General features: G+C 35.9%; 1 protein-coding gene across 1 annotated transcript; it reads left to right on the plus strand.

Moving 5' to 3' along the window:
- The first annotated feature begins 650 nt into the window (after positions 1 to 650).
- LOC145140041 (uncharacterized) lies at positions 651 to 3,007 on the plus strand. Its single transcript, XM_079073659.1, has 12 exons — positions 651 to 662; positions 751 to 865; positions 944 to 1,018; positions 1,122 to 1,205; positions 1,292 to 1,417; positions 1,524 to 1,608; positions 1,699 to 1,834; positions 1,916 to 2,124; positions 2,201 to 2,219; positions 2,395 to 2,556; positions 2,713 to 2,724; positions 2,798 to 3,007. Exons 1-12 carry the CDS (start codon positions 651 to 653, stop codon positions 3,005 to 3,007), a joined length of 1,245 nt encoding a protein of 414 aa, XP_078929785.1.
- The last annotated feature ends 23,043 nt before the right edge of the window (positions 3,008 to 26,050 follow it).

The raw sequence follows: 26,050 nt of genomic DNA on the forward strand, positions 1-26,050 counted from the left end.
CATATATGCTTGGATAGATATGTCATTGTATGGTATGTGGTATGATAGGGGAACTCACTAAGCTTCGTGCTTATAGTTTTCAGTTTTGTTTCAGGTACCTTCTTCGTCGAAGGGGAAGGAGCCAACTCGGTAGCAGCACATCACACATACATACCGGATTCCGCACTTTGAGATTCATGGGATTGTACTCTGATTTTATTACTATTTGATGTTATCATTTTGAGACATGTTTATTACGATTTTATATCGACAATGTTTTTGGTAAACGATTTTATAAGTTACATAATTAAAAACGAAATTTTTGGCCTCGAAAATTGGGATGTTACATATGTTGACGAAGGTCAGTGAAATAGTGTTTACCTGAAAATAATTCTCTGTATCAAAAATGAATCCTACCTAGGCCACATGTCTTTTTCAATCTTCAATTCCATTCTTGAAAATAACTGTTAATTTTATTTTATATCCGATATACATTACTGATTTCTTAATTTTCAATCTCCTTTTGATTATTTGCAGGAAATGAATATAGGTAATAAAGTATACCTCAAAAACATTGAACAGATCGATGATGATTCACATATCAAAGTGCGAGTGCTAAATTGTGGAACTTTATAAAGAATAATGTGGTTTTATCAATTGAAATGGTCATAATGGACGAGGAGGTTGGTTGTACTATTTTTTTTTAATATCCCACTAAATATTACATATGTTTCAAGCAATAAAATAATTGTTTTTTATTTAATTTGACAGGGTACAAAATACCATTCTCGCGTTTTCAATCAAAACTTTTCCAGATTTGGTCAACTCTTAAAGGAATGTCAAACTTATATCATTATAAAAACTAACATGGCGGCTGTGACTAAGGGTTTTAGTGCTACGGGTCACAAACAGACCATAGTTTTGAATTGGAAAACTATTCTAAAAAAATGTGATGATTTTTCAGGTCCGGTGAATGGTTTTGTGTTTATTGATTTTAATTCTATTAGTGAACAAACATGTCGAAGAGACTCATTCTTTGGTTAGTTTTTTAATTTTATTCCAATCACTTTTATAACTTGTGTAATTTATTATACTATGTTGGTATTTAACTTAATCTTACTTATTGTATTTTATTATACTAGATGTTATTGGACAAATCATCTCATTTCGGGCACTTGAAACATCGGATCCTAACTCATCCAAGCAATACATAAAGATGACTTCAAGCAAGTTACAATTATATTATTTTTCTTCTCTTTCTTTATTACTTTTAGTCAATTTTTTGTACTATTTAATTTCTTTATTTATGTAGGTCTTTACCAGAAGGTCATTATATTTGGAACTCAAGCACACCAGATGTCACATTACCTCAATACTAACCCCACGGTTACTTGTGTTGTTATAGTGATGCAGTTTGTTAAACTTAACATTTGTGATGGTTTGTAGTCATGCTATATATATATATATATATATATATATATATATATATATATATATATATATAACATTTAAATTTAGTTTTCTTAACTAATTTCTTTTTACAGCTGTTGGTCAAGCCAAAAGTTATTTTGATGTAACCAAAGTGTTCATTAATGACGACATTGTCAAAATTAATGAGTTCAAGAAAGAGTTAGTTTCTTTTTTTAAAACTTTTTTATATTGTTTTGTAATTATAAAAAATTGATGTTATATGTAAAAAAATAATTTTAAACATTACAGACTGAAAACTGTTAACAGTGGATGTATGTCTGAAAAAAGTATAACTACACTCCCAAGCCACTCTTCTTCTTATATAGATGATTTTAAAAGGGATTTTGCATTAAAAACAATTTGTGAGATCACAGAACCTCTGAAGGTATATTTCATTATTTGATGTTCTTTAATTTCATTAACACATTGTATGTTTTTCTTAACTTTTAAATTTTATTTCATATAGAAAATGAAATTTCTATTAGTTGGATCCATCGTCAATATAAGACAGAACCTTCCTTGGTATTATGATGCGTGCTCGAAATGTGGGAAAAAGATAAACAAACTGCCCAAACCCAATCATTCCTATACCGCCCCCGACAACATTTCGGAAAATGTTGTTGTTCAGTGTAAAGATGCGCGTTGCAACGATTCAGATTTTTATCCAGATACAAAGTATACACATTTCTATTTATATTAACCATTATAGTTTTTCAACATAATTAATATTAATGTTATATGTTTTGTTTAGGTATATGATTCCAATCAACGTACAAGATGATACTTGCACCATCAGATTGACTCTTTTTGATAGGGAAACGAAGAGGCTGTAGCAGATAAATGCAAATGAGTTAAAAAAAACATACGGGTGTATACTATATTACTCATATTTTTAAATCAAAAAACATTTTATTTGCGTTAATATACTAAATAATATTCTTACAGGTTGGAGACAGTTTGAATCTATTTCCAAACCACATTAACGTCTTGAAAAACCGCAAGTTTGCGTTTCTTGTAGAGATTACACCCTATAATGTCAACAACATAATAATATCTACACTATTGTCAAACTTACAGAAGATGTGTCCATTGTTTCCCAATTTGAAAGTAAAATTGAACTTATGGTACGTACATTTAAAGTTCAAAAGTTATATATGTTTTTTATTTACATACGTAACGTTTCACATTTTCTATCTTATTTTCTAGAGTACTCAATCCGTGTATTTAAAGCAAGTACATTTGGAATAAGATGATGTTGTACAGAATGTTCAAAAGGTATTTCGATTTCCGTATTAACTTTTATTTATATTTAATTATTCTAACTAACAACTTATGTTTTTTTAATTAGTATGTTATTTCTCAAACGGATGAGAATTTAACTCTGTCAACAGTTGATAAATCAACCGCAACCAGTCCTATCAAAATAGAAATTGAGTTGAAGAGCAACCTCCATGACATTTACGACGTTGATGGTGGAGATGATTTCAGTTCAACAAAAGCTAAAAGAAAATCAATCGGTGAAGAAAATCCACTTTTAGTTCCAAAAGTGGAGAAGTGAGTTGGAAATCGATTTTAACAAACAAATGATAATTTCGGATATTGGTTTGGTTTTAAAGACTATTGGGTTGTTTGGTACAATACTTTTATTTTGGATATCTAGGGTTTGTTTGGTATGATCGACTAGAAAATAATATTTGGTTTGAAACTTTAGAAATCCTTAATATATATTTACTTCTTTTTATTTAATATTTACTCCAATTACAAGTTTTTTTTATTCAAATACCAACTTAGTATTTTGTGTTCATATGTCATGTTTGTGATTTTAGTTTAATTTATAGGAATTCTCTTTAATCATTTCTTCTAAGATATGAGTATTAGAATTTTGATACATATGTCATGTTCTAAAAAAACAAAAGTCTTTAGATATAAAACTCAGGGCCTTCAAGTAGAATGATATAATAAACATATCAGGTAATGTACATTGTTATTTCTTGCATATACTCCTAATCAATCGCAATTGCTCCAAATGAATGTACAGATGAAATCTTGAACTCACCCCGTATGAATTGTACTTCGTATGAATGTTTTCGTTTTTCACTTTGTATGAATGTTTTTATTTTTCAACTTTATTTAGATGTTAATGAGTTTATGACTTTATGTTGAAAACATTTTTTTCTTTTTGTTAATAACTTTAATCATTTTATGACTTTATGTTGAAGAAACCTCATTTTTTTTAAAAACTTGTTGCGTATTTATTAAACGGGTTATACGGGTTGGATTCGACCCACTAACTTGTGAACCCGCGAATCCATATACTTAAACGGGTTGTATGGGTTGGGTTTAGGGATGAAAGGGGGTCCAAACCCGGACCAGATGGACCCGGACCCGGAAAACCCGGAACCGGTTAACGGAATTTTATAGAACCGGAAACCGGACCGGTATATAGGAACCGGTTCCGGTTCGGTTCCGGGTAAAGTGGGTCTACAACCGTGAAACCCGAAAACATCAAAGTGAGAAAGGTGGAACTGGATAAAATGGGTTTAGAACCGGAAAACCCGGAAAAAACGGAATTTTTTTTATAATTACCTCAATCACGAGGTTTCTAGAAAACTCATTGACACATCAAAGATACAATCATCTCCACTTATATTATTTTAAATTTAATTATAGTAATTAGTTTAATAGAGTTTTAGCATTCCAGTTTTCAAATCTTTAGTTCTTTATGTGATTGAGATAACCAGGTGGCCCCATGCGATACATACAAGAATTTCACTTTTGGAAGTTATGGTGAGTTTGGTGGTATTTCCTTTAGGATTGTCCATTTCAGATATGTTAAGCATATGATGGTATTTCAAGATTTGTCCTTTAATCTTGAAACTGGGAATCCATGCAAGAACACATTTGCCACGATCTAATTTACACATTTGTCACGCTTTAGTTTTTTGTTTGTTGTAAAAACTAAAAAGTTACCACATAATCTAATTTACACATTTGACACTAAACCGGTTCCTTGGCTCACTAAACCGGGTTCCGGTTTTTTAAACATATCCGGTTGAAAAACCCGGATTACCCGGACCCGTTGGACCCGTACCTGAAATACCCGGATAAGAGTAATTTTTGAACTCATTACCCGGACCGTTTAAGCATTTTTCGGTTATACCGGTTCCGGTTCCGGTCCGATTCCGGTTCCGGTTCCGGTTTTCCGGTTTTATAACTCATCCATAGTTGGGTTAGGTTGATGTTTCCAACCTGTGACCCGCTAACCCGCCAACCCATATATTATATGGCTTGTGTTGAGTTTATGTTTTCTGACATGCCAACCCGTCAACCCGTGACCTGCCAACCGAACCGAACCCAACCCAACCCAATTGTCAGCCACAAAATCTTTTCAGCGACAATAACTCTTTGCATGCTTCTGTTGCTGCCATATACTCAGCCTCAGTTGTGGACAAGGCAACACACTTTTGCAGTCTTGACTGCCATGACACAGCTCCCCCTACAAAAGTCATCAAATATCCAGAAGTGGATTTCATGTTGTCCTTATTTCCTGCCATATCAGAATCTGTATAACCAACAAGCATACGTGCTCCATTTCAAAATGTTATACCTAATTTGGAAGTACCATGTAGATATCTGAAAATCCACTTAACTGCTTCCCAATGCTTCTTTCCCGGATTTGACAGAAACCGACTAACAACACCAACTGCATGGGCAATATCTGGACTTGTACACACCATTGCATACATCAAACTTCCAACGGATGATGCATATGGAACTCTATCCATCTCTTCAATCTCTTTCTTAGTAGAAGGGCAATCTCTATCAGTCAGCTTAAAGTTGGTAGTTAGAGGTGAACTAACCACTTTAGCTTTACCCATGTTGAATTTGCAAAGAACCTTCTCAATGTATTGCTCTTGTGACATATGTAACTTCTTTGAAGCTCTATCTCTAGTAATCCGAATGCCAAGAATTTGTTTTGGTGGCCCCAAGTCTTTCATAGCAAAAGACTTGCTCAATTGTTTCTTCAGCTGAATAATTCTCTCTGTATTCTTGCCAACAATTAATATATCATCAACATAAAGCAATAAAATTATGAAATCATCATCACCAAACCTCTGGAAGAAAACACAGTGATCTGAAGTAGTCTTGCGGTAGCCTTACTCACCCATGACTGACTTAAATTTCTTATACCACTGTCTTGGTGCTTGCTTCAACCCATAAAGACTTTTTTGAAGCCTACACACATAGTATTCTTTGCCTTTAACCTGAAAACCTTCAGGTTGCTCCATATAAATTTCCTTGTCCAAGTCACCGTGAAGGAAAGCTGTCTTGACATCCATTTGCTCAACCTCAAAATCAAGGCTAGCAGCCAAGCCAAGAATCACCCTAATGGAACCCATCTTCACGACCGGAGAGAAAATCTCATCAAAATCAATACCCTTTGACCACCAATCTAGCCTTGTACCTAGGCCATGAGATATGTTCTTCAGTCTTCACTTTGTAGACCCACTTGTTCTTCAAAGCTCTCTTGTCTTTAGGCAACTTCACCAACTCAAAGGTATTGTTTTCATGCAAGGAATTCATCTCATCTTGCATAGATTCAAACCACTCTCTTTTATGCTCATCTTCCATAGCTTCTGCATAACAATTAGGTTCTCCCCCATCAGTGACAAAAACATACTCATCGGCAGAATAACGGGTGGAAGGATGACGATCTCTTGTAGACCGCCTAAGTAGGACAAATGGTGGTATATCAGGTATTGGCAACTCTGGATGAAGATCCTCATCCAACTACGACTGCTCTGGAACATCATTGTCATCAGTACCATGTTGTTCATCATTCTGAACATCTTCATTAATTGGCTCAAAATGTTGAGGGGCAACCGGATCCAAATCAACACGATCATCAGTAGATTGAGGAACTATCTTTGTCTTCTCAATATCTTTTATACTCTTATCTTCAACAAATACAACATCACGACTCCTTACGAGTTTCTTCAGAACTAGAACATATAACCTATAACCGAATTCATCTTGGCCATAACCAAGGAACATACATGGCTTGGGCTTCACATCAAGATTTGATCTTTCATCTTTAGGAATATGCACAAAAGCCTTGCATCCAAAGACTCGTAAATGACGATATGAAACATCTTTGCGACTCCAAACCCTGTCAGGAACATCAAAAGACAAAGGAACACAAGGAGTAAGATTAATAACATGTACCGCCGTATTCAAAGCTTCTCCCCAAAAAGAATCAGGCAATCTTGCATGTGAAATAAAACATCTAACTCTTTCACCCAATGTTCTATTCATCCGTTCTGCTAAACCGTTCAACTGTGGTGTCTTTGGAGGAGTCTTTTGGTGACGAATACCATGCTCTCTACAATAAGCATCAAAAGGGCCAATGTATTCACCGCCATTATCTGTCCGAACACACTTCAATTTCTTCCCAGTTTGTCTCTCAACCAAGGCATGAAACTGCTTAAACACATCCAATACTTGATCTTTAGTCTTCAAAGTATAAACTCATACCTTCCTTGAATATTCATCAATGAATGTGACAAAATACAAATAGCCCCCAAGTGTTCTAGTCTTCATGGGACCACATACATCAGAATGTACCAGATCAAGTATATTCTCCTTTCGGGAAGGAGGATGGCTCTTAAAGGAAACTCTATTTTGCTTACTTGCTAGACAATGAGAACCCCTCTTCAAATTCACATCATGAACACCGGTCAACACATTTTTCTTCAACAATAAAGACATCCCCTTTTCACTCATGTGACCAAGTCTCTTATGCCACAAATCGGTCATGTTACAATGTATCGATGCATGGATCGATTCTTCAAAGATCTACGGACGTGTCATGTATAACTTTGAGCTTCTTTCACCTCTTGCCATGATCAAAGAACAACGAGTGAGTTTCCAAATGCCACCACCAAAGGTACTATGGTAACCATCATCATCAAGTAAACCAGCAGAGATCAAACTAAGTCTAATATTTGGAACATGTTTTACATTGTGTAAAACCAACTCCATCCCAGTCTCAAACTTCAAACATATATCTCCGACACCAATAATCTTTGATAACCCATTATTACCCATCTTAACATTCCCAAAATCACCAGGAGTGTAAGATGTGTAAAAATCCCTTTGAGATGTCACATGACAAGTAGCACCACTGTCAACAACCCAACTCGAATCATCATGTGCAAGATTGACCATATCATAATCACAACAGATAAAGAACTCTTCGGTAGCAGTGTTAACTTCAGCAGTATCATTACCACCATCATCTTTGTTGTGGTTGTTCTTTTGATTGTTGTAATTTGCCTTCTTGTTCTCCCTTTTCAACTGTCTGCAGAATCGTATTGTGTGCCATTTTCTACCACAATGATTGCACTCATAGTCAGCAAACTTTCCTTTAGATTTACTGTGATGCTTCCCTTTGTTATTCGGACCTCTACTTTGACTTTTCCCCCATGCTTTCTGTGACCAAGACATCTGAATGTGAAGAGGAACCTTGTGACTTTCTTCTCATCTCTTGATTTAAAACACCGCCTTTAGCCAATTCCATGGTGATAATACCATCTGGTGCAGAGTTGGACAAAGATGTCCTAAAAATTTCCCAAGAGTCTGGTAAAGTGCCAAGGAGTCATAAACCTTGTAACTCATCTTCAAACTTGATACTCATTCCTGCAAGCTGATTAATAATTCCCTGGAAAGAATTCAAATGATCACTAATAGGATTTCCATCATGGTACTTCAAGCCAATCAACTGTTTAATCAGGAACAATTTATTGTTCCCAGTCTTCCGAGCATACAACTGCTCAAGCTTGTTCCACAAAGTACGAGCATGAGTTTCCGCGCTAATATGGTTCAAAACATTATCATCAACCCATTGTCGAATATACCCTCAAACTTTTCTATGCAAAATATTCCACTCTGCATCTGTTTTATCATCGGGTTTTTCAGTATTAAACAGAGGCATATAATAATCCTTCACATAAAGAAGGTCTTCCATCTTGCCTCTCCAAACTTGATAATTAGAACCATTCAAATTTACAATCCTATTTGTATTAACTTCCATTGTTCAAACAAGTAACCTAATAACAAGAACCAGGCTCTGATACCAATCTGATGGGAAAAATGCAGCCACAACGGTAAATAACAATGCGGAATAATACTTCGTTTGACTAAACTATTCCCGTCTTGAATGAACCTTTTAGGATACAAACAAATACGATATTTTCACTTGCAACAAATCAGACCCAATGCAAGTTATATGATCAATATAATCAACCCAAAACAATAAGTAATCAACCAATAAAGACACCGAAATTTTAGCGTGAAAACCTCTCAAGAAATGAGAGTAAAACCACGGGACTACTAGAGCCGCTTCAAATCAATTATCACCAATATTAGAGCAATACAAAGTCTTCTCTAGATGTACTAGAGGCATACAATAATCATCATATACTTGGAACTAAATCACATCAAGCATATGGAATCAAATAAGCAAAGACAAAGAAGAATATCACCAAAAACATTCCTGATTTCCAGCAGCAAACAGAAGCGACGATTTCCAAGTCTCTGGAGCTGATCTCGACAATTCAACCGTTGGATCTGAAGGCATCGATGTTAGGAAGCTGATGTCCAAAAATCAAAGAAAACGGACCGTTGGATCTCCGGGAAATTACCAAACACTGAAGGTGTGTCTTCAAAAACGGGAATTGAGAAAAAACCCTCTTTTGCCTCTTACTCTCTCTAACTTTCTTGGTGGCTGAAAAATTTTGTGTGTTAATGAAATTATGGCATGTAACACACAAAAGAAAACCCAACGGTCCGTATATGTGTGTTACATGCCCTAATTTCATTAACACACAATAATGACGATCTTGAAACTGACTAAACTATCCGTCCGATCCGTAGAGATAAAACCAAGAAGAAAGCTTATTCCTCAACTTTACCGGACAAGGTCGAGTTAAAAAATGACTAGTTCGTTCGATCTTTCTAATTCCAACTTTGGCATGCTAATGAAATTTGAAAAAGAAACACTACGTCTAAAAAGAAAATGACGTGAAGAAAAGCAACGGACAAAAGGTATGGAATTGTTGTTCCAATCCACCTAATATCTTTCCTAGGAGGAACTTTATACGGCTTTAGTTGTAAAAACGGAAATTACGAAAAAATATAATTTGTAATTGTTGTTATGTATAGTTTAGTTTTTAAGTCTTAAAGAAATGTTTTTATTTTAATTATATTTATTAATTTTTTACATAGTAACTTTTATATATATATATATATATATATATATATATATATATATATATATTTGAATAAATAAATAAGTGGAGGAGAAATCATTTCCTGAGGTAAAAGAGCGATGTGGGCTAGTTCTTTACTTTCGATTTGTCGATTTGTACGCGGAAACTATAGAGAGTCATATTGTATCTGAGCTAAGCCTTGACCATTGAGGGCCTGATGTATTATAAAAAAAAGTTTTGGACCATTTTTCAAGCCCATTACATATAAATGTTTGTGACGTTTTTTGTCGTGTTCTATACCTTCCTTTGTGCATGTGACAATTTTACATACATTTTATGAATATAATAAAATATTTTATACCATTAGCCCATTTATATGTAAAATACAAGTCTAAGTTAGCCCATTCCAATTCTAAATAGGCAGCCCATTTTCTTTCATTCTTTAACAAAACAATCTATTGCGTCTTTTAACTTACTAGAGTCAAGAGATAATGTCTTCTTCTTATTGCGAAACAAATGCACTAATCACCCGTCACAAGTCACAACTCATCCATCCCATTCTGCCTTTTCTTTACGGCTTAAAAATGATATTTTTGTTGATGGAAAAAGTTGAAATAGTCAATGAAAGTATCACCCACGACTCATTTCTTGTTTTTGTCTCTTTTAGTCTTTGAACTCACTTTTTTGTCCCATCGTAGTCCTTGTCATCGCGTTTGAACATGACATTGCATGAAATTATCTGAAAAATGAATTACGTGGAATAAAAATACTAGCGTGGACTTTTACACCTCATTTAATCTCAAAAGGGTTTAGATCCCTTCGTCACCGTTTCCTAGATATACAGAAGAAGGTACGATAATGAAATCGATTAAAAGTGCAGCTCCCCAAATCGATGGGATTGTGGAAAGAAATCGAATATTTAAGTTAGTTGGAGTAAGGATAACATAGGTTGAAGGGGTGCCCTAATTGGAAAGAAAAGTTTTCTTCTTAACATATGAAAATCAACATATTTTGTTAATCTTTTATGAACTAAGTAGATCCGGAGAGGAGAAGAAATATAGATACTTAAATTGGCTTGACCCCAAACTTCCAAATGAGCATTAAGTGAATACTATGAAGAAACTGAAGACAATGAGAAATGAAGTGTACTTTAAGATTGAAGCTCTAGTAAACAAGATGTATCCATACAAATAATAAGATTCACGGTTTGGAGAAAAAAGTACTTCATATAAATCTATGAAAAAGGAGATGGTTGTAGAAAGGGTCAAGAATGATCTTGAACTTCAAAATATGAGAATGAATTAAAAGGCATTAAGTCCAAAATAAGTAGCCGCATATCGATTCTATATTGATGTATCATTGTAACGATTTACCTTTACATGTTTATGTAATTGTTCATGTAATGGATTTTATGTTAATGTAACATGTTATTTTGGTAGATTTGGATTTGTTTTATAAACAATAGAAATGCCAATACGTAACCATAAGTTTGAAAGCAATGGCATATTGCATCAAAATGAGATCCAATATATAAGTCATAAAACATCATAAATAAGAAATTTATAGCGTATATGTAACGTTCCAAAAGCCATAGTATTTTTTTTAAAGAGAATAAAAATCGTGATAACCAACACCATAAAATCATTGTTTCACAAACATGCCATCGAAATCAGTGTATCATAATGTGTGTGTTTGACAAAACTAGTTGGTAGGGGTTGCTTGTAGCGTTTTGTTAAAAGCAACATGATATAGCTTTTAGATTTGGAGCGTTTTGTTTAAACTAAATGCTAAAAGCTTATAATGCCAAACGAGACTTTTTGTTCAAAACGGAGCGTTTTGTCAAACACTAAAAGCTAGAAGCTCTCAAACGCTTCGTGTCAAACATGCCCAATATATCATATCTCAAGATTACATGGACTACTGGATAATGTGTACACTCACGCCTTTGTCTTTCCCTGATCCTCAGAAATACCTAAAATATTTAAATTCACAACTGTAAGCCAAAGCTTAATGAGTTTCCAAAAATACCTCACACAACAATATACATACAATGCATGCACACCAGGCCTAAAACACAAGGCTGGACCGTCATCAGAGCCTACAACCGCACGCTGGACCGCTCTTTAGAGCCTACAACCTCACGTTGTACCGCTCTCATTGTGCCTACATATGCACTAAGTCGCCCTCTTTGGGCATACAATATGACTGGACTACCCGAGCCTCTTGGCCTTCAATACACATCTAGACTGCCTTAACCCAACCATAATATGTCGACTGTAACGACCCAAAAATAAGATCCAAATTTTTTTCATTTTTAAATTAATAAAACAACAACCATATCATTGGCATAAAAACCAAGGTAATTAAATTGTATCAATAGATCATCAATATCAGAGTAAATCCCAGAATGCGGAAAAAGGTAGTGTGTGCTCTACAATAATCCCGGGCTATTCCCTTTCGATCCTGAAGTACCTGAAACATAAACCGAAACTGTAAGCACAACGCTTAGTGAGTTCCCCAAAATACCACATACTATATATATATATATATATATATATATATATATATATATATATATATATATATATATATATATATATATATATATATATATAAACATAATGGGCCCCGCCCGGCATCGAGCCCTGCTTGGTATACAGATCTGTCAGTCATCAGGCCTCGCCTGGCATCGGGACCCGCCCGGTATACATATAAACATATAATCATATAAACATACAAACACATGCGATGATCACAAAGACAATAGCATACAGTACAGTAATCGGGCCCCACCCGACATCGAGCCCCGCCTGGTATACACACAACACATGCAAGAGTCACGTAGACAACTAGCATACTAAAACATCAAACCATGGGCCGAAATTGGTGCCTTCTGTAACACCGTAAATTTTCAGACAAATTTTCATTTTTTTTTAGTCACATAAAACTCCATATCACAATTTCTCAAAAACCACAATGTATCATTTGTCAAAATCACAAATCAACAAAACAACTTATAGTATCCCAGAATCCTCAAACATAATCTCGAACAAGTGTGAACAATCAAGCCGACGCCTCCCGCGATCCTGAGAAGTACCTGAAACACATATCACACAACACGGTAAGCACAAAGCTTAGTGAGTTCCCCAAAATACCACATACACAAATAATAAGCCTCTTATGGCTATAGCTCGACATGGACCCTCCGGTCATGCGTCTCAGTGAGGACCCTCTAGTCTCACGGCTCAGTGTGGACCCTCCGGTCATGTGTCTCAGTGAAGACCCTCCGGTCTTCATAGCTCGGGTCGGACCCTCCAGTCCTGTATCTCACTAAGGACCCTCCGGTCTCATAACTTGGTTCGGGCCCTCCAGTCCTACTCAGTAAAGCACGGAATAATATAGCATATATCATAAAGACAAGATGCATAATATCACATAACTCAATATAAGCACATAAGACCCTCCAGTCGATAACTCAAATAAGACCCTCCGGTCACACAATATTACCACTCAGGTAAATATAGTGAGAAGACTCACCTCGTAAGTAAGCAAGTAGCTCTAGTACCCCACGAACAGTCTAGACTCCGCCAACCTAGTATAATTATCTCTAATTAAAATTTTGTAATAACCACCAAGCTAACTCTTCTACTAGGTCTCAAAAGGGTAAAAAGACAATTTTACCCCTCCATGATCTCCAAAGTCCACAGTTGACCAAACCCTAAAAGTCAACGGAAGTCAACACTTGTCACAACTAGCATTTTAGCTAGGAAATTCTAGTCTCATGTAAACACCATCTACTGTGATGCTTGTAACCCTAATTTGATATTATACACTAAGCTCATTCAATGACAATAAACTTAATCAATGTTCACAAGTAAAGTTCAAAACCTTATACAAAGCATCTCATATAGTCAACCAAGGGTTGAAAACTCTAAAAATCCCGGTTCAAGTTTAATATGAACTAGGATTCTCTTATTGGGCTTAATGAATCAATAAACCTTCAACTTGACTGTTTTGAGCCTAGGAAACCCTAATTGGGCTCTAATTGGAACCACATTTATAAGATTTAGCATTTTGGGCCATGTGAGCCTAAAATAATGCATCTTATCTATAATGGGCTTTGTTGGGCCATAAATGATTTCATTTGCTATATTGGGCCGTAAACCCTTCTAAGTGGGCTTCATTGGGCCGAAAAATATTATTAGGCTTCTTAAAATTCAAACAAAGTCAATAATGGGCCCAAATCATTTCATCATCATCTCTCTTTAGCCCAATTCCCGGCCCATTATGCATATAAACAAAAAAAAGGGAAAAAGGGAATTAATTTGCAAGTGACACATCATTGTTGCATGGTGGATTTCCATGCAACATCACCTCACATCTCTCTCCCTTCTCTTGATATTTGGCCGAGACCCCCCCTCTCCACATCTCACTTCAAGATCTTTCAAACTCTCCAAAATCCTCTCAAGAAAAATTCCTCCTTCTTCCTCATTAAAAATCGTGGGTGTGTGTGGGTGTTTCAAGAGTGTTCTTCAAGGTTTCAACCTCTTGGTAAGTTATTGTCATTTATAAACACCTACTTTCCATCTTAATACTAAGAACTCTTTCTTACATAGTTTTATTTCATGATCTAACTCTCTAGAACCATCTAAGTTCGAAAACTTCCTCAAGGAGTTGCTAGGGCCGAAATCTCCTCATCTTCTTCATCAAAAACCGAAACTTCAAAGCAAAGTGAGTTCATACTCCTTGTTTTCGGTTTTAAACATGTTTTGGGGGAGAATACAAGTTGCATATGTGGTAGATCTATGTATTTATGCATGTTATGTGTGTTTTACTTGATTTAAGTTGTGATTATGTGATGAAACACTATAGATCTCAAAAAATGCTAACCAAAAGTTGTGTATTTGTAAACTAACACTTCATACAACTTACTATAAATACAAATGTGTTAAACATGTGAAGATTCGTAAGAAACTAAACAAAATCTTGAAATTAAGCCCATAAATGTAAACTTTTAAGTCCTAAGGGACCCAAAGTGTCAATCTTACAAAAATGTGCTTAAATCCTTACATTTTTAGCTTATTGGGCCAAAATTGTCACTATTACAAAAATTAGGCCTTTTTATGTTATTTTGGTAAACGATATAGCTTAAATAAAATTAAGTACGACAAACGGACTAAATACAACGATAAAACAATTATTAGGCCTAATACTCTCGTGGCATGGTTAATGGGCCTTAGTGGTCCATTTGCTGGTTTATCGGGCCTAATACTTCCATTACATGCTTATTGGACCTTTGTAGTCCAATTACATGTTAAATTGGGCCTATATAATAGATCCCATGTGTGTTGGGCCTTTGTGGCCCATATACATGCTTATCGGGCCTGGACTATACCTCACCTGCTTAATGGACCTTTAGTGTCCTTTTGCATACTTTTTGGGCCTGGAAATAACATACATGTTTAATGGGCCATAGTTACCTTTTTTCATGTCTGTTGGGCTCATTTCATTCATATACATATTATTTCTGGGTTTTGGCAAATAATAATACATACACGAAAGCATTATACATATTGTAATACAATACTTACAAGGTAACAACTAAGGATCGAGTGAGCATGTCGGTTGACACCTTTGAGTGTATGATCGTAGCTTGTAGTTATAACCAGAGTCTCCTGGAGGGAGAGCGAGAGTTTGTGTATAGATCTATACGGGGGTGACACCCCCACACCTGAGCTGTTCGCTACATTTAGACTCGGTCAGTCTAGGGTGACAAACCTTACCTTAATCAAACCGGCGTTGAAAACGCTAAGACAGGCGAACTTGTCATTAGAAGCATGGTTATAACGACTCACATAGAGATCAATACCATTACATTTTACGGAATACAAATACAAAGCGTGACTATACAAAACATATATATACTAATACATGGTCTTCGGGTTTTTAAGACGACGATACTTTAAAATCAGAAAACATCGGGTTTTCTGGGAGAAATACATTTGTACATTGCATTATACTTACAACAGAAATATACATGATTTTATGGATTACTTATTTAAAACTTAATTCTTCAATGGAAACCACACATGCATTTAATACTCGATTTAATACATCGCTTTCAAACTATTTTTCAGAAAATATCGGATTTTTTGGTGTTTTACGAATAATACAAAAACATTTATTCAATCATGCTTATGAACTCACCAACATTATTTATGTTGACATTTTCAAAATAACTTGTATTCTCAGGGAATCGTTAAGCAGAACGGTCAGCAGGAAATGTCGAATTTGTTGTATTTTGTCATCGTCATACATTAAACATTATGGCATGTAATTTATGATATTGTACTTGATGTAAAAAATGTTGGTTGTATTTTGACATGTATGATGATGGTGTTGTCTTGTTTCAATTATATATAATTGTGATGATATTAGAAGATGAAGTCACACGCAAGCCCCCGGACGTTTCCGCCGTCTGGTTCGGGGGTGTGACAACACTCAAGTCAACAGTCCTTGTTGACCCAACTCGGCGAGTGCACCCAAGTGACTCGTCAACTTCCTCCTGTCCTCAGAAAATCGGGAAAACTCCAACCCAACTCGTCGAGTTGTCTCATCAACTCGCCGAGTTGTAGTGCATTCAGACTATCGGGGAAAACCTTGATGACTCGTCGAGTTGGCTCATGCACTCATCGAGTCCCTCTTCACCAATCCTCATTCAGTCGATTCTAAGCAGAAGTAATGTCCTAAACTCTATATCTAGCCTCCCAAGGATGAGATACCATATAAAGCTGCAAGCTTTACGTCCATGCATGGCATCTAGGGCTCAAAATGCCATAATAAGCTCTATATGGGGTTTAATGCATAAAAGCTTGTCACTAGCCTGATAAAGCTTGGATCTTTGGACTCAAGGGACCTCATTCAGTCCAGATCTGATGTTTCAACTTCATGTCATGCTCAAATGACTCAATACCCAAAAGATGGATGGGAAAAAGCCCTAAAACTCCCTAGAAAAGATATAACAAAAGAAATGATCAAGGTGGTAGCTTTTTACCTCCAAACAGAAGCTAACATTGAAGAGCATTGGATCTAAAAGTCCATCCTCGTTTCAAGCCTTGATGCTCTCCAACCTCCTTCCAAAAGGGCACTAGAACACTCAAGATTAGCCTCTCTTTCTCTCACACAAGGTTATACCTCAACTAGGGTTTTCTCACAGAGTGTTAGGGTGATAAGGGAGGCAGAAAAGGAGGCATAAGGTCCTTTAAATAGGACACAACCCCTAAAAATTAGGGTTTTCTCACTCAGCACCTACTCGTTGAGTTGGGGTCCTCCAACTCGTCGCGTAGACTCTAGAATTCACGCGACCATTTACTCCTCTACGCGGTGAGTTGGGACATCCAACTCGTCGAGTTGATCTGACATTATGAATGTAGATTAATTAAATATTATACCTGTGAGTTGGGATGTTACAATTCTCCCCCACTAGAATCAGACTTCGCCCTCGAAGTCATCTCCGGAAACAACTCTAGGTACTTCTCCCGCATCTCGGACTCCGGCTCCCAAGTCCACTCGGATCCCTTCCGATGTTGCCACTGAACCTAAACCAAAGGCATCTCTTTATTCCTCAAGACCTTCACCTTCCTATTCAAGATTGCTACCGGCTTCTCAATGTAGTTCAGGCACTCATCAACCTGGATGTCCTCTAAGGGGACCACCTCCGTCTCATCTGCTACATACTTCCTCAGCTGGGACACATGGAAGGTGTTATGAATCTGACTCAACTCCGCAGGCAGCTCCAACCAATAAGCTACCTTACCCACTCGAGCGATCACTCTGAAAGCACCAATGTATCTGTTGGGTTTTGAGCAAACAATCCTATGTGTGCATGCAACCCTAATTTGGATCTATGTTTTCACTATTAGACATACAATAAATAAACACAAAAGGAAACCCTAGCATGCATCTAATATTTCGAAAATCACAAAAAAAGGGATTAGAATACATACCTTGTTGCTATATAGTAATAACAACTAAATCTTGAAGTTCCTTTGCTCTTAAGAACAAGTACCATAAATGTAATACCTCTAATGGCTCACAAACACACAAGAGTGAAAGGATGAATATCAAAGAGAGGAGAGAATGTAACTAGCACTAGAAATCATCTCTTCTATGGTTTCGCAAGGGGTGGGGTGAATTCTTAAGCCTAGGGGTCTATTTATACTTGAGACCAGCTAGGGTTTCAGGGTGGAAACCCTAATCCCTTAGCTTAGGGCCTAAGCAAGTCCATGGACCTCCTTGCGTTAGGCCTTGGACGAAAACTCTTAGATCCTTCTAGGATTTTCGGCCTAGCCCTAACAAGGGTGATCCAATGGCCCAAAGACTCAACTATCAAATAATTACAAAACAACCCCTGTACTTTTAATCAGTTCCTTTAATCTAAAAATTAATTCCAAATTAATTTATGATTAAATATTAATTAATAATATGATTCCAAATGAATATATTATTCATATAATATATTAATAAATTATATTTATGCCCCAATTTATTATTCTTAATAATAAATCAGCCTCTCACCTCAACAGTCATCCTATCTAGTCACCAGTGTGAAGGCAACCCACAAGGATCATGCTACTATCGGGTCAAGTATATCCTATTTATAGTTATGGGCTTAGAAACCTAATGCAACAGTCTCCCACTTGGATAAGTATAATAACTATAACTGCCAATGTAACTTCAAAATCCGATTAGCAATCGTAGCTCTCAATAGCTGCTGTCGAAGTCTGATCTTATCAGCAACGCGTACTTTAGATAAGAGATCATATATTCCTCCATTCTAGATATATTATAGACATGAGACATGGATTATAATCATTCTCTTTGTCTATATGTTGTTTCTCGATTTCCGATTTAAGACGACTGACAATAGACTTGAGTTGAACACATCAACTTAGTCCAGGCTTGACCAAGCGCTTAGGGTGTCATCACTAAATCATCGAGGGGCCCACAGATATCGCTTTTATCCTTCTTAGGGTAAAAGGAACGGATAAAATTCGACTGAAATGCTCACTTGTACTTACTCATCAAACCACACACAACAATATGTTTTAAAACACCAAGTTACTGGTGCGTTTACATATGTCAATGTGCAACCGACTTGCAAACTACAACTCACATGTCTCCGTTTAAAAAATATAAGATATTATCGTCTCACAATCACTTGTGATAAAATCCATGAAGTGATTCACGTGAGCGTGGGTTTAATCCAATACTCAAATCTTATTTCAGGAGCACTCATGAACACTGCAGCAGACTTTTGCTATGCCTAAACACTTAGACAATCTACAATCGGATTCATGACAGTCTTACCTCATTACCTACTTCCAAAGTATGATTAACTGTGGATGTTTGAATGACCTAGTTATTCTGGAAGTCAAAACATGCAAAGTGAAAAACAAGAATAATCAAATCCAATATGGCCTTAAAACTTTTGAGTATGAATAAAACACCTTTTTACTTAATCACCATATCGATTACACATTATTCATTGTATAATGTTTCGGATAATCAACTTAATACTTGAATTGAAACAATAGTTATCCCATGCTCCAAGCATGCATACTATGTTTATCTATGGTCATTACTTTGTGAAATAGATCAATTGAACACATTTCCAATTTCATAATTCCTAATCCTTATCACAAGTGTAATAATACCAAATTCTTGCCACCATTGGAATATGTTAGATTCTAACATTTTATGCAATGATCCTTTTGTAATGTCATAGCACCAAAGTCACCAAGACCTTACCAATGAAATTACAAAGTGCTCTATTGGAGATTGTTAAAAGACAATTCCATAGATATGAAGTCTCACATTCAAAGTACATTCCTTTGAACATCCTTCTTGCATAATAGTTTCTAACCTACACATAGATTCTTAATTTCTAACTCCCATTATGGGAACATTTCCATATTTTCCATATGACAACTCATTCTAAATAGAATCCTATCTATTCATAATAATGTCGATATGTTCCATCCACTACTATACTTCTAACTGCCCACAAGTGACCAATCAATGGCGAACCTTAGACCATCCTTGAAAGTTGTTTAACTAATTTTAGTCATATCCGGCTCTGGTCCCTTTCACTCTTACTGCCCTAGGCATTTGGAATAGACAAAACGGTTGAATATTACAGCATATGCAATCGATCCTATGTCTGAAGCGTATGGGATACGATACATAATGTCTTACATGAAGACATGGTACTTTCCCAGTCTCTTGCTACAATATTTCCATATATAGAATTCCCTTATGTTGAATCTTTTCAACATAACATTTATATATGTCCTTTGACTAAATTTGATTAAAATTTCTCGATCTAAGCTTTTAGATTTGAAATGAAGTATAATATTCTCTCCCTTAATTATAGCAAAACACCTTTTAGATTTGAAATGAAGTATAAAATTTCTCGATCTAAGCTTTCGATCTAAATTTGTTTTATATAATTAATATTGCTAACTTGCAACACTTAACATAATAATCATGCTCCCACTAACATGATAATTATTTCCTTACCAACATAACACTTATGCTCCCACTAGCTTTGACATGTACTAGAAAACAACTAGACTTCTACAAATCAATACTTATTGACTTTCCTTCCAAAGTTCATATTTCTGATACGAGATGCTTCGATAAGCTTTATCTAAGCTCATACACCTTTTATTAGAAAGCTTATATGTGTGTCTAAACGATTTCAAAACTTATATCAATAAGTCCCAAATGTTCAGATTAATTTCCAAATCTCACAATTCGAACTATGAAGAGGGATTCCGTAATCATAATCGAATTTGAGAATGCAATTTACACAATTGCTATCTCCTTAAAATCTTCCTAGTGAAAGCGTTTCCTCAAAATCATTTTCATGAAGTGGAGAGAAACCTTGTCACTTAGATTTTATGGTGCATGTGTTCCTATCCATGTGAATTTGTCATAACCATAATCACAAGACAAGGTTGTGACAAATCCACACTCATATGGACCAAACTTGTTCAATCTTAATTTCTTTCCATCTAGTAGCACAAGGGCCTACCATTGCTTCCAAGTTGTTCAGCAGCTCATCCATACAGATCAATATACTTTCATTGATCAAGATGCATATCCTTTATGCATTCAAATGAGAACTCATAGAACTCACATTCATAATTAACTTAACTGGAATGGCACAGAAACAAGAATATGTCAACATGATAGGTTACAAACCTCAAGTCGTGTGCTGGTGATTAACAATAGGTTTACTCTTGATTAGCTCTTGAAACCTTTCAAGATCATTAAGACTCCCACTGACCTCTTGACATATAAGAAACATATATTCAAGAGTTAGTGCGGATTCTTATCAAGACAAACACTTCACACAATTGGTCTTAATTGGTCTTTGTTTTATCCAAGACATCACAACTTACTAATTTTAAATGTGCATAAGTAAGAAACTTTTGTACTCCACATTTGATGAGTGTTATAAACCTTCTTAAAGATGTGTCACTCAAGTCATAATCTTGGAGTTTGACTCTAAGACTAGATTTTGGAACGAAGTATGGTTCACCTTTTGATTTTAATCATTTCAACAATTTCCGATTCCTCTACTTAGCCATACAAGTGCACTAAGGTGTCCTTAGAGGATCACTAATATGATCATAAAACATGATACTCAAGTACTCTCCCTTCTTTTTAGATTGGAGAAACTTTTATCTTTCTGCCTAATTGATTCTTTCTTATTCGTTCTGCCATACATTGAAACTTTTCAATGATTCAGAGTTACACTTAATCTTGTAAGCATAACCATGTTTACTAAACTTTTAGTAAACCACGACAAATATTCTTATCGTTCTTTGTGGCGGACTTGACCTAGTGCACAAGAATACGTACTAGACCCTTTAGTCCTTCACTTGACTCACATACTTGTGTGAACAAGGAATTAGTCTTAATTTCCCAAATAAGAAGGTTCTCATTCATCAAAACAAGTTGCATGATTTCAAGTTTCTATCCAATTGAAACTTGGGTGATGAGAATCATTCCTTATTTGGTAAACTTTTGACATTACCACAAATAACATAACTAAGAATCACATCCATTTTCAATATTGCTAACAATAGAAACATACAAACATTAATTTTCACAAAAGCCATTATAAGGATATATATATATATATATATATATATATATATATATATATATATATATATATATATATATATATATATATATATATATAAGACAAAAATCAAAATTTATTTTATTTATAAAAACGCGGAAAAACTTGTCCTTACAACGCAATTACAAATGAAAACTATGTTACTAAACATTTCTAAGCAATCTATCATAACTCCTAAGTAGCAGCTCAAAAATCCGATCATCGAACCATGCGATCAAAATCCATTTCTTCGCGGTCAGACTCAGCTCACTCTTCCTTTTAAGCTTCCTTTCTTTTCTTCAATCCTACAAAACATCAAAATGCAATCTTATCTCATCATGTATTAAGAATCTATAAATAAGAACTTAATAGAGTTGGAAAGTGGATTTACCTGAAGCAGAGTCATACATCTTGACTCTCCCATCCTTTTGATCCTTTAGGTAGATATAGCAGCTTCGTAACCAATGCCCCCTCTCTTGACAGTAGAAGCAAACATACTCTTTTGGAATAGCACATGGGACAATCTCAGATTCAGCCTTTCTCTTTACCATCCGGTCAAATGGTTTGACCTTGGCCAATCCCTTTCCATTGGGAAGAGTAAGTTTTTTTGGACTTCCAATGTTGCCATTATCAATGTCTATGGAAGTTTTGGAGGTTGATTTACCATTCAAATTTGCTTAACCAGTGCGCCAAATCATTGTTGATTCAGCATCAATAAGCAAATAGGTAAGATCAATGAGGGTCACGTCGTGGTCCATCATATAGTAATCTTTAATGAACTCACTATATGATTTGGGAAGTGATTGAAGAACCAAGTCAATAGACAACTTCCTTGAGACATCGACACCCAACATTTCCAACCTGTCAATATGTAATTTCATCTCCAAGACATGAGCACATATAGACTTTCCATCTTCGTGTTTGCTTGCCAATAGAGCTTGAGTGACCTTGAAATTTTCAAGTCTTCGAACACGTGGGTCAGGAAGAATTATTGGAGGAGGTGGAGGAAGTGAAACATGATTTCCATTTCCACGATCCAATCCTGGAACATCATCTTCTTGTGGAAAGCTTTTTCCAAAGGGTTCAAGAAGACCATAGTTGTTAGAGTTTGACATCTACAAAACGGGAGAAATGCAAGTTAGTTGATTCAATCCTTAATATAAACACCTAAATGAAATATGAAGGCTAGAACCCAACACAATATTCTACAACTCAGAAGAGGGATGCCGTAATCCAGTTGCATAATATTTGAAGGTAGGTAAATGACGATTTACCAATTTGCACCATGAAAAACGAAAAAGAAATTTAGGTTTTAAATGAATTGAAACTCCTAGATCTTTTGAGATTCATTGAACTTTTCAATGGCATGTTTAATCTCGATTAATCCCTTCATGTTTGTGACTGGGATGCCGAGGATCACAAACAAGGTGTGGATAACCATGCAAATTAGCTTGGTACTCTCGGAGATGTCTATCACCTAATCAATGTGCCGGTTAACCACACACGCTCCATTGATCTATGATAATCTACGAGCTACCCATTTCCATCCTTCATTTGTCCCATATTAGTGTGCCGGTTAACCACACACGCTCCACTAACGACCAACAAGGTGCAATGTCTAATTTCATGGAATAGCATCATTTTCACATTTTTCCTAAAGTAACTAAGATTGGGAATTTCATAAAAACATTTAGTTACTTTATTAATAATTACACTTTTAAATGAGGAATTAGTTGCCCTATCCTACCCGTTCGGCTAACGACCCTCCACCAATCAAGGAAGCGGTGGGTGAGAGTGGACACCCATTAAACTGCCATTTTATAGGCATACACCCATTAAACACCCATTAATTTAAATTATTAAATCTTGAAGGATTATCCATTAAATTAAACAATTAATTTAACCTAATCCCTTTATCCCCTAAAATTTGAAAATTTGGGATGGGATAATTCAAAGATCTTTAATTATCTATTCAAACAATTAAAGGGATAATTACAAAAGATGGCATTATCCTAATCCCTAAAATCTTGGAATCTTATCTTGGGGGATAAGGCATTTTCGAAAACCCTAGGGTTAGACAACCCTAATTTTAAAATTTTAATACCAAAGGAAAGGGTTCAAGAAACCCTAACAAAATTCGAAAACTAGGGTTTTGGAACCCTAATTTCGAAAATCCAAGCCCTAGGGTTTATTAGTCATAAACCCTAATTTTTCAAGTTCATACTTTTGTATCAAATCCAATTGAAAACAAAAACCAAAGGCTTTGATACCACTATTGGGTTTTGAGCAAACAATCCTATGTGTGCATGCAACCCTAATTTGGATCTATGTTTTCACTATTAGACATACAACAAATGCACACAAAAGGAAACCCTAGCATGCATCTAATATTTCAAAAATCACAAACAAAAGGGATTAGAATACGTACCTTGTTGCTATATAGTAATAACAACTAAATCTTGAAGTTCCTTTGCTCTTGAGAACAAGTACCACAAATGTAGTACCTCTAATGGCTCACAAACACACAAGAGTGAAAGGATGGATATGAGAGAGAGGAGAGAATGTAACTGATGAGTTGAAAAACTCTTAGATCGATTAGATCTTCAACAGGTTAAATAATAAAATCAAATAAACACAAAGAACACAATATAGAATCAAATAATGCTTAATGATTCAAATGTAGTCACGCCTCAGCAGAGCTCGACAAAGAACTTCCACTGTAGAGGCGAGCTAGGGTTTGTAGTACAATTCAATTGATAATAATGAAAGCGCTAATCATAAAGGCTGCATGCATGCACCTTAAATACTAAACCCTAAACAAAACAATCACGGTTGGACAGGCCCAAACCGGATAGCGAAACTGGGCTAAGGACCGAGCCCATGATACAACACTATTCGACCCAACAATCTCCCCCTTTGCGTCAAATGAGGCGAGAGATTATTTCTGTTGTGTAGCCTTCACTTTCTTCACAACCTTGAACAGCCGAGGAATGATAGCAAGAAGTGTCTGCCGAAATTGAATGTACCAGCGTAGCATATCAGTAAACAACTTCTTGTCAGCTGCAGAATTCTGATCACACCTGTGAATGATCTCCAAAATATGCTCCAAGCAAGCAGTTGAGAACAGGTGCTTATCAATAAGAGCAAAAAGACATTTTTGACTTTCGCCCCTAACGAACATCACTGTGTGAAATTTGGGGTCGATTTTACCCTTGACCATCGCGTTCACATTGCCAGTTCTTCCAATTGGTTTGATCGTTGGTCGCTTGTGAATGGAAGATGCGATTTCTTGATCTATCTTTGCTACATCATGAATGTAGCAAACAAGCATTCGCTTGATGTGGTCAATGATCGGCTGATACTCTTGAGGATTGGACAGCAGAATATTGTTGAGGAGTATCCAGTCGTGAGGGTTAAGGTTCGGTAGATCAGCCAGGGAAAAATTATGAACTGAGCTATCAGAGCCTCGGGTCACTTTAAACTTGACATTGACAAATTTTCCAGCTGAATAAGGCTTCAGTACCTTGACCGTAGTAATCTTCTGTGAGCTCCAGGTCAAGTACTGTGGCTGAGCGAACTCCAGATAAAATTCCAACAGATCCCGATCTACCTTCGGGTCCAGAGAGGGAATGACAATAGTTGAGTTGAAGCAATGAAAAATAAATGCCTTTCGAGTGATTGGCATATCGAATTGAGCGTCCTTCGAGTTCTCAAGACCGAACGACATAACAGGTTCGAGCCAATGAGTACTCGGTTCATCTATAACTTCTCTCTGGAGCGATTCAATGGTCCATTCTGGAAACATGGACTTCTTTTTCTCCAAGAGCTCCTTTTCTTTTAGCTTCTTCTCGAACTCAACCGTTTCCTTCTTAATCCTTTCCTCAATTTCCTTATCGGTGGACTTAATTTTCTGAAAAAGGGTTTGAGGGATTTTCACCCAAGATATCTTCAAAATCATCATCATCTTCATCATCTTCTCCAATCTTCTTCTTCTTCTTATCTCTTTTGCTGACCGAAGCTACATTATCCTTTGGTGCAACTGTTGATTTTGGTTCAGGAGGAGGTTGAGTATCATCCTTGCCAGCTCGAGTAACCTTTTCTCCCCCTTGTTTCGGCGTGACAGAAGTCACCGGAA

The sequence above is a fragment of the Lactuca virosa genome, chromosome 9 (assembly GCF_052849685.1).
Source record: "Lactuca virosa cultivar CGN04683 chromosome 9, Lactuca_virosa_CGN04683_v6, whole genome shotgun sequence".
Lineage (NCBI taxonomy): Eukaryota > Viridiplantae > Streptophyta > Magnoliopsida > Asterales > Asteraceae > Lactuca > Lactuca virosa.